The sequence below is a fragment of the Halictus rubicundus genome, chromosome 8, assembly GCF_050948215.1.
Source record: "Halictus rubicundus isolate RS-2024b chromosome 8, iyHalRubi1_principal, whole genome shotgun sequence".
Classification (NCBI taxonomy): Eukaryota; Metazoa; Arthropoda; class Insecta; order Hymenoptera; family Halictidae; genus Halictus; species Halictus rubicundus.
In genome coordinates this window covers 1,016,294-1,034,088 of record NC_135156.1, presented here as the reverse complement: position 1 = coordinate 1,034,088, position 17,795 = coordinate 1,016,294, and the positions used below count along the sequence as shown (strand labels likewise).

The following is a 17,795-nucleotide window of genomic DNA, read 5'->3' as shown; positions in this document are numbered from 1 at the left end:
ACCTGTAGGCTTCGCATGGATGTGACAAACATCTGCCGCCGCATTTCCTTATGAATTTCACGACACACTTTGGTGTCACAATCAAAGCACAGGAGTTCCAAATTCTGCTTCGAGCAGGGTTTGGTACGAAATACATAACTCTTCTGCTTCGAGCAGGATTTGGTCGAGTAGGCATTTGGCTAACTGGGTAAGCGCCCCCATACCTTATTTTCCATTCGAGGGTTTTATTTCCATTATTTTAAGATTTGAATATTTATTTTTTATTTTATAACAGTTTTGTTATGATAATTGAATTTTATATCATTTTTATTTCCTTTATGTAACTTGTACAGTTCATTTTTTTAAATTTTATTGTCTATTCGTTTTCTTTCTTAAGATTATAAATATGAAACAAATAAATTTATATAATACAAATATATGTAAAATAAAAATAAATTAAGATTAAAATAAATACGTTTGTAAATTCAATTTTCCTTCTCGTCGTTTATTCCGATTTTTCCCGATATTTACTTTCAGAACAAGATTACCCCGTTCTTATTGCGACGGACCTGCCCTCTATAACGAAGGCTGATCGAAGCGAAAGTTTGGCACGAATATGGCGTGGCAGATTTTCTACTGGAATACATATGGTAATGCGGCGGCAGATAGATGGCACTTCCGTGTCAAATTTTAGTGGCAGATTCAAAGCATTTTGCTTACTGGGATGTTCTAAAGTTGTATTTTTTGTTGTTTTGTCTTGTGTGTCTAACCATATCTTACATATAAAAAAAAAGAAGAAATGAAACTTAAAATTGCGTTCTCTAAACAGCTCCAATCGTAATCCTGAGAACGAAGCTTGAAGTATAATTAAACGATCGAACCTGAACCCTTCACTTACCTGAAGTGAAGTTCGATCATAATTATAGGAAGAGCCTCGTTCGAAGAAATTACAACCATCCCATGGAATTTACCTTAATTTCAAAGATCTTTTCGTCGAAAAGTATGTTCCCCTTTCCTTTTATAGTAGATACACACAATTTTAACTCTCCAACTCTAAATGAATGACGAAACCGGTAGCATGTAATTGGGGACGGGAATTGGAAATCTTTCTTTTTTACTCTCAACGTTGTGACATCTGGTACACCCAAATGGTACTAAAATTGTAATCTCTTCGAACGAAGCTCGTCGTATACAGGGTAAACAACCGAAGAGGAGATAGTTATAGTATATTTTACTAGTAATATGATAGCGTATCTCAATTTTTTATATTTTTAATACTTTTCTAGAAACAAAGGTGACCTTCATTTATTTAAATGTAATGCTACATATTTGTTTACGTCAAATGAAAACGAACATTGAGACGAGTTCAACCATGTAGTATACTATGGTCTTCAGGGTAATACAAGGGCAGAAATAAAAGAAATAGTAGGCTGTGCTTGCTTTTGTCCTGACCTCAATATACACACTAACATTAGCCTTGAGAAAAACACCTCAGTGTATACAGCTGAATGTGCTGCTATAAATTGTGTTCTTGACATTGTACTGGAGAATGATTCGCGAAATTCATTGCATTTTTTCAGATTCCCTAAGTGCTCTTCAAAGCCTGGAGTCTGTCAAAATTAACGCTAGAACCAATTCCTATATTTTGAACATTAAAAAAATATACAATCAATTTATTCGAAACAATTCCCACAAATACTTTATTAAATTTTACTGGGTTCCTTCCCACTCCGGTATTTGGGGCAACGAGGTTGCCGATGATCTAGCCAAAAATGCTATCATTTTCTGTTCCTTAGGTATTTCGAGAATACCTTTTACTGATCTGTACGAACTGTTCATGAAAAAAGCTTTTTACAATACTTCCACGATTATAAAAAGCCAAGGGTTGTATAAAGGTAAATCCTATTTCCTTAATTTCTTTAGGAATAACCGTCATACTTGGTTCAATCATAAAAAATGATCTCGCCTCTTTATTGTCATATTAAACAGAAACAGATCTGATCACTACCATTTCGCTGGCTCTCTCGCTCGTGTTGGTATTATTGACGACCCTAGGTGCAGATGTGGTTTCGAGTGTGAAACTCTAAATCATGTCCTTTGGCAGTGTAATCTTTATGATACCCACAGAACACTATTATTGGAAAATCTGTTTAAGATTTCAGCTGCCCCAATGTCACAGCCTGCCTTCATATTTTGTCTTTTTTAAAATACTGTAAACTGCGTGTTTAAGAAAAAGCAAGTAGCGAAAATAGTGATATATGTACCCTTATTTCTAGTTTTTATTGGTTTCTTTCTCTGTAGATTTTGTTTTGTTCATAAAGTCGTAAGACTACATCTCGTGTTCAATGTGACTTCCATTAGCAAGAATGCATTTCTGAGTTCTGTTGACTACATTCCTGGTAGTTTCTGCCAATGTTGAAAGTCAACAATATCTTTAATATGCCCCCACAAAAAAATCTAGTGGTGTTAAATCGGGGGATCTTGCAGGCCATTTTATAGGTCCGTATGTTGTCTGATCCATTTATCGTTAAACATATTATGTAAAAAATGGTTTACCGATCTACAATTATGAGGAGGAGCCCCGTCTTGTTAGAAGTACATGTCTCGTACAAGAAACAACCGCAGTGATTACCAGTAATTTTCAAATTCACAATTTAGAAATTGTAAATACTTATTTCCATTTAAAATTTCAGTGTAAAAATATGAACCTAGTGAAATGTTATCAATAATTCCACGCCAAGCATTTATTCTGAATTGTACTTGGAAATTTGTGTTTTTTCAATTTCGGATTCTCGGTCGTGCTCAGAAATGCATTCTTGCTAATAGAAGTCACATTGAACACGAGATATAGTCTTATCACTACAAGATACTAGAAAGTACAATATTACGAAATGTTAAATCTATTTCTTTTATTTCTGCCCTTGTACGACCCTGAAGACCATAGTATACTACATGGTTGAACTCGTCTCAATGCCCGTTTTCATATGACGTAAACAAATATGTATCATTCCATTTAAAAAAATGAAGGTCACCTTTGTTTCTAGAAAAATATTTGTTTCGGCTTGCACGAGACTTCGAGCTGCCTGAGGCCGGGACCGCTCAGAATTGAACGCTGAGGAAGGTGGTGTAGACAGGAGGCGATAAACGGGAACTCCGATTGTTGTTTCAACACACTTTATTTGGCACACGAGGCCAAACCGTCGAAAATGTATAAAGAGCTGGACACTATGCAATGAACGCGATATAAAATAAGCGACGACGCCGCGAGAAAACACTATTAGTTTCGAGTATGTGACGAAGTCACGAGATAGACAACTAATAATTTGATATTAAGTGAAGAGAGAAAGCAAGCGAGCGCTGCGAAGTTAGAACGACGTCTGATCGTGCGTTCGCGCACGGTAACGCACGAGACGTCGGGAGAACCGTTGATCGTAGGGTTTTCCATAGGTGAATTCGGTTCACCTTTGATCGTGAGGTGAAATTCAAACAAAGGTGTTTGTCGCCGGTGACACGGCTGTTTACGCGACCGAGACAACGGCTGCTCGGTTTCGCGCTCACAACACGAAAACAAGTACGAACCGGCCACCAACGGTCGAAACCCCCTTCGTTTGAATCTCACAATTTTAGGCTAATCCTGAACATACCGCCCGCCTTGAAACGACAGTTTCGAAACGCACGCACACTGCTCTGTGGACGGAAGATGCCGAATCGGAAGACGCGAGAATCTCGAGCCGCCCGCCATGATGAGACGGGGGAATGAATTTAACGCAAGCACACGCAACCTTAATTTTAAACAAGAGAAAGCTTAGTCTAACGATCGCATAATTAATCTAACGCACGCAACTTACATCTAGGGAGCGCGACTTCCATCTATAACGCACGGAGGAAGTACCTTATTATTCCGCTGGGTTTTGACAAGAAACCGGCAGCGGGCACAGTTTAACGATGGGCCGCTTGAGCTCGGCGGTGCTTGTTTTAACGGTCACCACGCGCGTAGATCCGTCTTCGCCCGGATGTAGTTGCGTTACTCGACCGAGCTCCCACTTACAGGGAGGAAGATTCGGAAGGCGCAGAAGGACGAGCTGCCCGATCGCTAGTGAAGGTCGTTCGCGACGCCATTTACTGCGCTGCTGGAGAGTGTTGACGTAATCGTCTCTCCAGAGTTTCCAGAATCGCTCGGTCATGTGCCGAATAAGTTGCCAGCGCGAGAGGCGATTTTTGGCAAGGGTTAGCGTCGATGGCTGAGGGGGCACCGTGAGCGCCGAACCGATTAAAAGGTGGCCGGGAGTCAATGACTCGAAATCATCGTAGGAGTCGGATAGCGGAGATATCGGACGAGAATTGAGACAGGCTTCGATTGCACAGAGAAGGGTGGTAAACTCTTCAAATGTGAGAGTGCGATCTTTTAAAACACGACGCATATGATGCTTCATGCTTTTCACGCCGGCCTCCCATAGGCCTCCGAAGTGCGGGGCCGAAGGGGGTATGAAGTGCCATGAAACACCGTCGGTGGCAGTTTTATTTAAAAACTCGGGATCGTTAAGAGTTGCGCGATGCGCGAGATGGAGTTCGCGATTAGCTCCGATGAACGTGGTACCGTTATCTGAATACATTGCTTCTGGAATTCCTCGGCGAGAGCAAAATCGACAGTAGGCGTTGAGAAACGCGGGTGTTGAATAATCCGCAACCAGCTCGAGATGGATCGCCTTGGTTGCTAGGCATATGAACAACGCGATGTAAGCTTTGCGAGAGGTGATGCCCCGACCTGCGGATGCTCGAATCTGGACGGGGCCAGCGTAATCAAGACCGCAGTGAGCAAAGCATTTCGCGGGAGGAGAGACCCGAGGTTCCGGAAGCTGGCCCATGATTTGTGCGGGAATTGCAGCTCGCTCTCGAACGCAGGTGACGCAGGTGTGAATCACCGATTTCGCAAGAGTTCGCGCTCGTAAAATCCAGAAATTCTGGCGGAGGGTGCTCAAGGTGAGCTGGAGCCCACCGTGCAGCGAACGAAGATGCGCGTGTTCGATGATTAGTCGAACGAGGGGATGCGACGCGAGAATGATCGGATGTTTCGAATGATACGGTAAGGGAGCACGGTGTAGCCGACCTCCCACGCGAAGGATCCCGTGGTTATCGAGGAAAGGATTAAGAGCACTCAGAGGGTTCTTCGACGGCAGCGGTTGGTTCTGTAGGAGAGTCTTGCGTTCCGACGTAAATAGAGTGGATTGGATCCGGCGGATCCACCAGAACTTCGCGTTACTGCATTCGTCAGCCGAAAGCGCGAGACCATAACCGCGAGACGGAGCTCGACCTGTCTCCGGGTTACTGCGTCGACACGCGTACACGAAACGGAAGAGGTACGCTGTGACGCGAATGAGTTTTGGCCATGAAGAGAACCTTGTTTCCAGTTCCCAAGGTTGAGATAGGACGGCGGAATGAGCCGGTATGACCTTTGCCTCTAACGGATTGGTGTCGTCGATCCGAATCTGAAGCGGTGGCCATTCGGAGCGATCGCGGGTCAACCAGGCGGGACCTTGCCACCAGAGGGATGACCGAAGAAGGTCGTCGCTTAGGAGACCGCGAGAGGCGCAATCGGCAGGATTGTCTTCTGTACAGACGTGTCGCCATTCCGCGAGCGGGAGCCGGGCTTGAATCTTGGAAACCCGGTTGGCCACAAACGTCTTCCAGCGCGAGGGATGCTGTTGGACCCAATTCAGGACCACGGTCGAATCGGTCCAGCACACGCAGGAGAGATTTCGCGTGCCGAGGGTCGACTGGACAAATTCCATGAGACGCGAGAGAAGAAGGGCCCCTTGCAATTCCAGTCGAGGAATTGTCAAGGGATTCAGAGGTGCTACTTTCGATTTTCCAGCGAGGAGAGAAATCGTGACCTCGCCGGAGGGCGAGGTGCATTTGGCATACACGACGGCGGCGTAAGCGACTGTCGAGGCATCGGCGAAGCCGTGAAGTTCGATGCTAGGAGACCGTATAGAGGAGCCGATCCACCTAGGAAGGGTGACCGAGTCGAGGAGAGATAGGCGCTCGCAGATCGATCGCCATTTGTCGAGAAGTGCCTCCGGTAGTTTTCCGTCCCAACTAATGCGGATTCGCCAGAGATCCTGAAGGAAGATCTTCGCAAGCACGGTTGCTGGGGTGACCCAGCCTAACGGGTCGTAGAGTTTGGCTATCGTGGAAAGAATCGACCTCTTCGTCGACGGCAATGGGTCAGCCACGATGGTTCGAAGTTGAAAGGCGTCAAGGGTTGGACTCCAGCTGACTCCAAGGACCTTGAGCTGGTCGTCAGGGGCGAGAAGCTTCGTGCACGCGAGACCGTGATCCGCTGGATCGAGATCGGTCAGCAACTCGGACGAATTGCTTGCCCACTTCCGGAGCCTAAAGTTCCCGCAGTCGAGGAGCGCGGTCAGCTGGTTACGAGACTGGCGAAGGGATTCGAGGTCATCGTCCCCGAACAATACGTCGTCCACATAGATGTGGTTTTGAAGAATGTGCTTCGCGAGAGGGAAACGATGCCCGTCGTCCTCATTAAGCCGTTGAAGGACGCGAAGGGCAAGATATGGAGCGCACGTCATCCCGTATGTGACGGTGAGAAGCTGATATTCTCGGCACGAGGCGGAAAGTGCTGGCTGCCACAGAATTCTCTGGTAATCGACGTCCCGTTCGTCAATGAGAATTTGGCGATACATTTTCGCGATATCGGCTGTATAGACGAACCGGAATTTTCGCCATCGGAGAATAACTGCGGCGAGATCATTTTGCAGTTTCGGACCGGCGAAAAGGTGGTCGTTTAAGGAAGAGCCGTTGGTTGTGAGGCCGGAGGCGTTGAACACGACGCGAAGGTGGGTCGTAGCGCTGTCAGCTCGAAAGACAGGATGATGCGGGATGAAAACGCATTGCCGAGACGATGCAGTCGAATTTTGAGCTAGCCGCATGTGACCTAGACGCTCGTATTCGTCCAGAAACTCGCTATACTCTTTTGAGATCGCGGAACTCGTCTTTAGACGGCGCGATAGAGAGTGCATCATTTTCTCTGCGACCCGACGCGAATGCCCGATCTCTATGGGGGGTCCTGATCGGAACGGCAGACGAACGATGTACCGTCCGTCGGGAGCGCGAGACGTGTTGTCGCAGAAGTGACGCTCGCACGCTTCTTCGTCCGGTGTAAGGAGAGACTGGAGAGGGATTTCTTCTACTTCCCAAAATCGTTGCATTTCTGAAGTCAACTGTTGGTCAGCGAGACAGTGATGCGTGACAACGAAAGTCGACGGATCGCTCGGGCGCGACGAATTCGCGACCACGGGGCCCGAGATTATCCATCCGAAAATGGAATTTTGGGCAATAGGTTTCCCCGGCTCGCCCCTTCGTATTCCGTCAAGGATTATATGCGGATAGATGTCTGCTCCTAGAATCATTTGAATTGAGTCGGGACTCGAAGGATCCGCGTCAGCCCAGTTCAAATCCGAGAGATGCTCGAAATTACATGAATCCGTTACGCGCCGCGGTGTGTACGTGGACAGAGACGGTAACACGAGCGCGGTTGTTGTGACCGTTGGAGAGCGAGAAGAGCGCGGGGAGAGACGCAAACGTACCGCATGCCGAGCGGTGCCTGTGCGTACCCCACCAACTCCCGAAATCGTCGTCGCGACACGTTGACGCTTCGCCTGTAACAGCTGAGCAACAGCCTCGGTTACGAAGCTTGTTTCCGATCCTTGGTCGATTAACGCACGAACTGTTATGTTGCGGCCGGATTCGACGCTTGCATGCACCCATGCAGTGGCTAGTAAAATTGTCTTAGACGAGGTAGATTTCGCGGACGCGAGATGCGACTGTACTTCGGCGGTCGGGCACGTGCTATCGATTGATTCGGCCGAAGTTGTCGAATCGGGAGCGTGTCTCTCGTCATGCAACAACGTATGATGCCGCTGATGGCATACGCGACACGAATATTTACTCGTGCAATCTTGAGCGGCGTGCGATTGGCTCAAGCAATTTGAGCACCGAGATAATCGCTTAACGATTTCGCTACGACGGGCAGCGCTTTTCGCTAGAAACGATGGGCACGCGTTCATATAGTGACGCGAGCGACAGATCGGACACGCTACCGGAGATGACCCTTTTACCGCCGCGGTATGAACACGAGTGGACTCGTGTTGGAATTTACTCGTCGGAATTCCGCCTTTGAGACGTGCGGGAGATTTCGGACGCGAAACGGGAGGACTCGCACAACCTCCCTTGAAGTCCTCGAGAGCTCGGACACGGGAATCGATAAACGCTCGCAAAGTATCGAACGACGGCGGCGTCACGTCATCGCTGGTTTTTATGTTCCACGCTTTCCTCGTGGTGGAATCGAGCTTCTGCGATATTAAATGAACGAGAATATCGTTCCAGAGTTCGTCGGAACTTCGACCCAGGTTTTTGAGCGACGAAACGGCCATGCATACCCGATCGCGTAGGTCCTGCAGGTCCGACGCAGACTCGCGATTTAGTGCGGGCAACTGTAGTAACGCTGAGAGATGAACGGTCAGGAGGCGGCGCGGATTATCGTAACGTGCCTTAAGCGCATCCCACGCAATTTTGAAATTCGCCGCGGTGACCGGGATATTGCTCACACAATCAAGAGCGCGGCCTTTTAGCGATGAGACTAAATAATGCATGCGCGCAACATCCGTGAGGGACCGGTTGGAAATTATGAGCGCGTTGAATCGGTCGCGAAACGCCTCCCAGGTCTCGCAATGACCTTCGAATTGTGGGAGGTTGATTCGCGGGAGCTGCGCGGGTGGTTCCATCGAGAGATGGGAATCGGCCGAAGCGGAATTAGCAGCACTTACATCCTCCTGTTTCTGCTGCTCGAGGACGTCCGTCATGAAGGCGAGGCTGTCCAAGTAAACCTCCTCCGTGGCTGCAAACTGGTCCTCGGTGAAGTACGGGTGGTTCATCTGCTCCTTCGATGAAAGGGCAGCTGCGACCTTTCCATGACCAGCCTCGTACTTCCTCCACTGATCCTTGATGTGGACGATCCGGGTCTGGACCACGCTCTTCGTCCACTTCTCCTTTCCCAGTTTTTTAAAATTCGATACAGCTCGTTCGATGGCCCGTTGTAGATTGAGCTGGTGCTCCAGATGTTCGGCCATGGTCGTATGTTGAACCGTGAAAGTCTACTTCCTCAGATCCGGCTCGAAGGACCAAAATGTTTCGGCTTGCACGAGACTTCGAGCTGCCTGAGGCCGGGACCGCTCAGAATTGAACGCTGAGGAAGGTGGTGTAGACAGGAGGCGATAAACGGGAACTCCGATTGTTGTTTCAACACACTTTATTTGGCACACGAGGCCAAACCGTCGAAAATGTATAAAGAGCTGGACACTATGCAATGAACGCGATATAAAATAAGCGACGACGCCGCGAGAAAACACTATTAGTTTCGAGTATGTGACGAAGTCACGAGATAGACAACTAATAATTTGATATTAAGTGAAGAGAGAAAGCAAGCGAGCGCTGCGAAGTTAGAACGACGTCTGATCGTGCGTTCGCGCACGGTAACGCACGAGACGTCGGGAGAACCGTTGATCGTAGGGTTTTCCATAGGTGAATTCGGTTCACCTTTGATCGTGAGGTGAAATTCAAACAAAGGTGTTTGTCGCCGGTGACACGGCTGTTTACGCGACCGAGACAACGGCTGCTCGGTTTCGCGCTCACAACACGAAAACAAGTACGAACCGGCCACCAACGGTCGAAACCCCCTTCGTTTGAATCTCACAATTTTAGGCTAATCCTGAACAATATTAAAGATACAAAAAATTGAGATACGCTATCATGTTACTAGAAAAATATACTACAACTATCTCCTCTTCAGTTTTTTTCTAATGTTTACCTTTTACGAAAAAAACGCTGGTACAAATTATCGCGAACACCCTGTTTGTAATTACGATGGCACTTCACTTCAGGTAAAATTGTTTGATCGATTAATTTTTTGTTATAGAATTTGAGATATTCTTTCATATTTCCATAATTTTAGTTTTTGCAATTGTTTTATTTGTTATTTAGTAATCTCGTAATTTTCTTTTCAACTCTTGCCACACATGCTCAATTCGATTTACATCCGGTGACTGTAACGGGCTATTTAATAATTTCGGCACATTGTGTAACAGTTACTTTTTTACAAGTTACGCCGAATGCTTTGGGTCATTGTCATGCTGAAAATAATATAGCAGACATTTGCAAATTTTCAGCTGATTGCATCAAATTGTTTGTTAAGATACTGTAATATTTCAATTCCATATTTCCAATTCCATTGGCTGCCATAGAGCCCCATAACATGCCATGATCCTTCTTCTTCTTCTTCATGCTTCATAGTTGGTACTGTATTATTCTTCTTAAATGCCGTATTTGTAATAGTTCCCGCTAAACTATAACTCTGCCATCCGAGTTAAATAAATTCAGTTTTACCCCATCATAAGATATTACATTATTCCAGAAACTTGGATCACAATTTATATACTTTTTTGCGAATTCCAAACGCTTCATCGTGTGGACCTTAGAAATGGCCATTTATGAGCTACTCTTCCATTATAGTTATTATTTCGCAAAATTCTACGTACTACCTCTGTTGAAATCGATTTCTTAATATTTTTGAAGTATCTATAGTTAATTTAGAGATACTAATTTCACGAACTATATACATAAATATCGTTCGACTACTTAACCTAAATTCTTTTCCTTCCTAATTAATATAGTCCTCTGTCACGTCGGACGACCGACGTGTTGTTGATGACGTCACCCGCGACGCATCATAGGTTAAGGTAGAAAATAAGTTAATTATAAGTTATTACTTCCCCATCATTTCCATCCGCGAGCGCGCCAAGACGCTCGACAGTACGTCATCAGGTACTAGCGAACCCCACCTTGATACCCGGTTGCGTCACACTCGCCCCACACGGACCCCGAGCGAAGAAGGTCCGTGTAGCCCCTAGAAAAAGGCAAGCTCGCGCTTGATCGCCGGTCAGTCGCGCTCACATCTTGCAATTTCGTTCCAAAGCGTTACTATATCAAGCGTCTTATAGTTTCTACTACTTCCATATTGTATTTTACCGCTTATATCATTAACCAGTATCACGCGTATTAATTATATCTTTAGTTTGCTTATACCTTTGTATTATCCTTTTCACGTATTAAACAAGTATTATTATTAAACTCAGTGTTTATTATTCCCATTCCGGTTCTACGCGAAGTGAAGAGCATCGTGACATAATAATTAAAATATCATCAATACGTTCCCTGATTGCGTGTCTGAGCCCACCAGGCTGTCTCGGCGCAAGAACGGAATTTCTCGCGAAATAAGACTGAATCTTTCCCTTAGCGTGTGTCTGAGCCCACCAGGCAGTCTCGGCACGATAACGGAAGATTCCCGAATGAATAGACAGTGCATCGTAAATTCGTGGTTGTTCTAAAAGCTCTTCATGCCGCGCCGCGCCGGACGAAAATATCAATTAAAGCGGTTAGCTCGCGAGTACGAATCCGACGTGTCCAACTATCACTTCAGTCCGTACGTCGGCATCTATTCCGCTCCGCGTATAATCCGCAAAACCGTGTGTTCCGCGAGAATACGAGTCGTCGCCGGTCCAGCTCCAGCTCCTGCCCAGCAGCAGCAGCCACAGTCACAAAAGGAAGTCAGGGTCCCTGTGCGTACACGCACACAGGTCATCCCTACTGGCCCACGTTACGATCTGGTGCCAATCACCCTTCCACCAGTCATCCACAACGTCGCCCGAATACCTGCCCGCGACCCGAGGAAGAAGCTGTACGCGAAGGTGAACGCCAGCGGTGTGACCAAGGCCATAAACTAACTCCCCGTCAACGGCAGCAGCGAGACGATAGGGCAGCGCTGATAAGTGCCGGACTTGCCATTATATCGCGAATCCCGAGTCATACGACGGACGTACGCGCCGCGTGGACCGAAGTCGGGTAATTAGCGTCTTGATCCGCGGTAAATCTCGCGATCCCAAAAGGGGGGAGGGAAGAAAACCAAACGCGAGCCGCGGGACGTAACACCTCATACATTGCACAATGTGCCAGTACTTGTATACAAGTTGATTATAATTTTCTTCATGATATAATGACATCTACCTATTATTTTGTTCTAATTTCTCTCCAGGATTTATCCTCAGAAAACCAGTTTATCACTAATTTTCGCATAGAAATATCCATTTCTATCCTTTTCGCAGCCATCGTGTACATTTTTGCTAATAAACAATAGTAAATGACGATTAAACGTAATATAACATATTTACTTGTTAGGACCTCGCATTGTGTATATTTAGAAACATTTGATACGCCAAAAACTATTTGTTTTTTGTTAATCGAATAAATAAGATTTTTATAGCTTGTATACGCTAAATTTTGTTTACGCTGAATTCGCATAGCTATTGTGTTTAAAGCAGAAAAAGCTCTTAAAGAGGAGAATATTTGACTACTTTTTAAAATTAAATTTCTTAAAAACTATGGATAAGGAAGAAAAACGACTTACGAAGTCGTCTTCGTCACATCGAAAACTATACAAACCATCTACTATTACAGTAGGTTAACTACGGTTATTGAAACGCAAAAAGTGAAGACTTATTGGACAGTGCTATTAGATTGTAAAATAAGTCTAGTTTTTCCATCGTATTTCTTATTGTAAAAAGGAGTATACAAAACATTTTCCAGCCACTTATATAATTTCCATAAATGCTAATTATCAGTAGACAAACAGTTGCATAAAAAATTCCTGCGGAGTTAACAAGTTTATTACTCTCAAGAAAATCACTCAAACTTTAGATATTTTGTTTTATATTTCTATTTGTGTTATAACAATCTTCTTTCAGGAAACTTCTGAATAAAAAGTAATCGTAGTAAACCAAATAAAGACATTATATAATTAAGAAATTGACCGTTCATTTTTATTTACAAAGATTAATACATAAAAACTGTCTATACTACGTTCTAAACAATAGGACATAATGCTAGGTTAATAATTACAAAAATGTGAATGCACAATAATAATGAAAATTTGAAAACATTTTTGAATGAAAATATATTTCTTCCATAAAGTATAACAAATTTTTACATCGTGAAAACAAGGTATAAATTAGTTTCCTCTTTGTAAAGTAAAATTAAACGTGTTCTTAGCGAATAACATAAATGGGAATAAGGATTATCACTGAGCGTAAGGATTATTAATGTTCTGAGGTGAATGTTGCTCCATGCGTCAATACTACTGTCACAAACTGCATTTATTTTTATCATTAATGTATATTATTTATTATAAATAAGTTAGAAACATTGATTTCATTTTGGACTTGGTAGGTGTTTACATTTTATACACACAGAAAGAATACCCAACATATTATGCTTTCAGAAAAATGTATACTTTTGACAAAAAATGATTTACAAATGAACTATAGCCACAAATTTCCACGTCACTCGTTCGTTCTCGGACCAGACCATAGAAAGTCTGCTTGTCTCAATCGTTTTTTCATCTTCTGTTAAAATTTTACATTCGTACAGTATATCAAGTTCACTCGCTCACTCTCTCACTCTCTTTCTCTCCCTTTTGCTCTCACTCCCATTTATGCTACCATATTTTCTCACTAGCATCGTTTTGCACTTGGAATACGCATTTGTTTTCTCTCTGTTGTTGCAACTCATTCACTTGAATCGCTCACTCTCACTGAAAACCAAGCAGTATTATTATATTATTATTACTATTCAATTAATATTAATATTATTATTTAATATTATTTGTTATTATCTCTTAATATTATATTTTGTCCAATGTATTTATATATTTTTTTTTCTTTCATATAAACTCAGTGTCTCAACCAAAGTAGGTATGACATTTGCTGCCCAGTGTGCGTCCAGTGTTACCAGTTTCAGAGCTAGACATTTAGACATAATCGATATTTGTCCAATGTCATATTCTAATTTATCGGTCTGACCAACACTGTAGAGTTTATTTTGCATGTACTCTCTAGGTACGCACAAAGCAGTTTTCCCCACCTTTGTACAAGTATCCTAGTAATGGAACATTGAAAAGTGGTAAAAACAGCAGTCGGTCAATCCATTAGAGAATACAAGCAGTGGGCAGCGCGCTAGCCAGCATGAGCAAGCGCAGGCAGTGAGCAGGTCATACATACATACATACACTGTAATGTGGATACAATGCATGCCAGGGGCATGTGTTATTAAACCATGTCCCTTGCAATGCAATGCTGTGCCAACAAGCGAGGGCTGGATGAAAGGAAAGCCATTATTATAATTAAGAATCTTTGTGTTGCTTATGAATTGTATGATTATAGTTTTATGGCATGAGATCGCAGCCCTCACATTCTGTACACAGCCTAAGGAGAAGAGAGACAACAGAGTAATCTGCAATCTCTTGCCTCCTAATTACCTAAACTCACATCAAACAGATGTTGTTCTCTAATAATTTGTTAATATTGAAGGGGGGTAAAGTTTCCTTCTTGCTGGTTCGTATGTTGTTCTCCTTCGATGCTATCCTATTTTTCATTTCATATATTATATATAACAATATTTATACGATGAATTATGAATTTGAGTCGCATGCAGAAAAAACTTTTACTCGCTTCTGGCACAGATTAAAAAAACGCTTTGGTTTTTTGCATCTAAGAAAGGACTGCAATAAAAACACCACACTAGTAAATGGCACTAGAATTGCTCTCACTTGTGTCACCGACTAATTGTGATTAAAAAGCATTTGTCCTTTTTCTCTTTCAGTTTCACGCTGAGATCTTTCTCGACTTGAGATAAACACTTGGACACAGTGACTTTGTATGGCATGGCTGCACTATATCTTATACTTTATTAACGTGTTGGTATTTGTTATATAAAAATCAGACAATTACGTAGTCAGCCAGGCATGATCGACTAAACTAATCTATAAAAAGGTAACAAATTCAACAAATAGAGTACGAAACTAAATCAATTTGTTGGTATTGACAGTGAAAAGGTTTAGGAAAGAACGTATAACGCTCTGATTTAGGTCCATGTTCGCTCATCGCTGTTACCTCCTATTAATTTTACTAATAGTTGGTACACTTGTAATGGAACAGCGACAATATGCTGATGGCACCACAAGTTATTGTTTATTTTCATTTTCCTTCTGCTTATCCTCTCCATCTTTATAGCTTAACAGAGTTCACACTGATACCTTGGTCAGGATATAAGAAAAATTCTTGAGTCTATTCAGAGTTTCACATATTGTCATCTAAACCAGATTGTATTCTTTTAAGTTGAATTGTAGAATGGTGTCTCTCACTGCTGCAAAGACGAATCTGATGTTTTCTGTATCTGTAAGAAAAAAGTTGATAACAGCTTTAATATTATTTTCACAGATATACAATAGCAATGTAATACCCTCAATAACTTAAATTTAAATATATTTGTAAAATAAAATCATATATTAATACATGCTGATAAAATTTAGATATGATGGTATATGTATACATACAACATGTAAATTAATCAAGTCTGTCACTCATGGCAAAATTAATAATCTTTATAAAAATAATCTTTCCAGCAAGTATAATTAAATGATTTTAATTTTGAATCTTTTTTTTATAAGTTTCATTGATCTAGATTCTGGGTACACAAATTTATTTATAAAAATTGTTAATATTTTTGCATAATAATTATTACAATATAATAGTATTGATAAAGATATCAGTAAATGGAAGTTTCTCAGAAATGTGAATGTTAATACTAAGTAATAATAGTACACTATTAATGATTGTGAAGCAAAAAATGTTGTCAAAAAATTGTAGATATTTATGCTTTCATAACAAAATATAATAAGACTTAATAAAGAACTTTACATTTACAGTTTATTAATGTTTTACAATATTAGAACAATTTCATATCATATTTCACGAATAATACATTATAGTCTGCTAGTGATTTTTAATTTTCATTTTCAACTGTCTGGTGTTAAAATTTTCAACTATACATATAATAAAAAATCTCTAAAGAAAATTTGAATCACTAATTCTCTAGAATGAAAATTTGCTCTGTCACTAATATCCATGGATATTAAGTAAGTGCACTGTACTTGATACACATTGACCAAATTGTTACACACGGACTGTAATGTGTTATGGGTAATATGGTTAATACCTTTCATTTGAGAGTAACAAAATAGACGTAATACACTTACCAATTCTTAAAGTTAGTACAAGCTGAAGTTGACAGATACATGCAACGTGCGCTGTTTATTTTGTGGGCTTGAAAATTTGCAAGACTATGTATATGTATAAAATATACCCGCTTACATAAGGTTAATGAATAGAAAAACTTAATTATATTATATAATGATACATCTACATTGAAAAATAAAAACAAACGAGTTTATAAGTTTCTTTTATCCACACAATTATGAAATCACAGCAATTGGAAAAACCTACTGTTGTTTTAAAAAGTGCAGACAGTGTTTTCCCATAACTATTACAAGTCAATATTTACAAATTCATTAATGATATTGAGATAACATTTTTCTCGAACATTGTTTTATAATTATCGTACACCATACGTTTTTCAATACATTTGCTTTTGTTCAATTACGCTTATGTTTTATATTATTATATTATTAAATAAATATTTAACATTATAGGAACCGACCTAAATCTGATCTTTATGCAGCAGTTGTATGTATGGGCTGCACTTCCGAGAGGCACCGGTAGCCGATCGAGATGAAACTTGGTGGATATTATGAGGGATATGGAAGGACCTCAGATATTAAATTGTATCTTCGGAAATTTATGCGTTTAGAAGATACGGGTTCTCAATTATAAATCAGTCATAATAGGTTTTCGATGCTTTGAATGCTGTGTTCAGCAACAATATAAGAATGCCTGAGGCATTGATGGCAGAAAAAACAGAATATCCGTATTAGAAGTTATAACATTTTAAATTATTTATATTAACACGTTTTAGTATGGAAACTTCAAAACAATAGTACTTTTCATGCCAAAATTTCTAAAAGCATTTCGAGTAAAAGTTACCCGATTTAGTCTTGAATTTGTAAACATATAAAAATGTATTCCATATTTTATGAATGGCTCCATACAGGTGTTGTTTACTCCATAAAAGACAGTTCTATTATAAAAAAAACTTTTCACACAAAGAAGTTTATAAAAAATCATTTCGATGTTATTAATTAATTCGTCAATATTGACTTGTAACGCATCGTGAAACACTGTACATGAAGAAAAAAAGCATTCTATTTTAATATACTTATTTAACATTGTACTAAGCTTTAACTTTGGAAAAATCACTATATACTTTTCAAAAATGAATTTTGTGTATATTATTTCCTGTATACAGTTGATTGTGTTTCACTGGTATATTCCGAACAAAATAAACCATATTTAATTAAATACTTAATTCTTTAATTAAACCTGGAGATTTAAGAATTTATTAAATTACCGACAAAGGCGAACGTGTACTGGTAAATGATCTTATTTCATCCATGAAGAAATATTGATATAATCAATTGGCAACTATTGTAAACTATTCACAATGAGTGAATATAATAGTAAAAGAAGATAAAAACAATGTTTATTTCTTAATATTTTTAACAGTGTTTTCTACTTAGTATTTGTAAAAATACAACTATAACACACATAAAAGCAAATAGATATTAATATGTTTAATGCTGTTACTTATGTATTTGTTTTACAATATATTCTATGGAAATTCCAAATAAAGAAATATACAAATGGAAATATACAAATTCAGTGTCAATTAATATG

The 17,795-nt window shown here is 41.2% G+C and overlaps 1 protein-coding gene and 1 long non-coding RNA gene across 8 annotated transcripts in view; both read right to left on the bottom strand.

Moving 5' to 3' along the window:
- Positions 1 to 17,795, bottom strand: part of LOC143356654 (uncharacterized) — a 707,545-nt gene that overhangs the window by 82,329 nt on the left and 607,421 nt on the right. The gene's annotated exons all lie outside the window — the stretch shown is intronic.
- Galphaq (G protein alpha q subunit) overlaps positions 13,245 to 17,795 on the bottom strand; it is a 146,741-nt gene continuing 142,190 nt past the window's right edge. For all 6 annotated transcript variants that reach the window (XM_076792521.1, XM_076792513.1, XM_076792516.1 and 3 more), the window contains one exon: positions 13,245 to 15,339. In XM_076792521.1, coding sequence (XP_076648636.1) covers positions 15,257 to 15,339 — 83 coding nt within the window. In that variant the 3' untranslated portion in view covers positions 13,245 to 15,256. The remainder of the gene's footprint in view (positions 15,340 to 17,795) is intronic.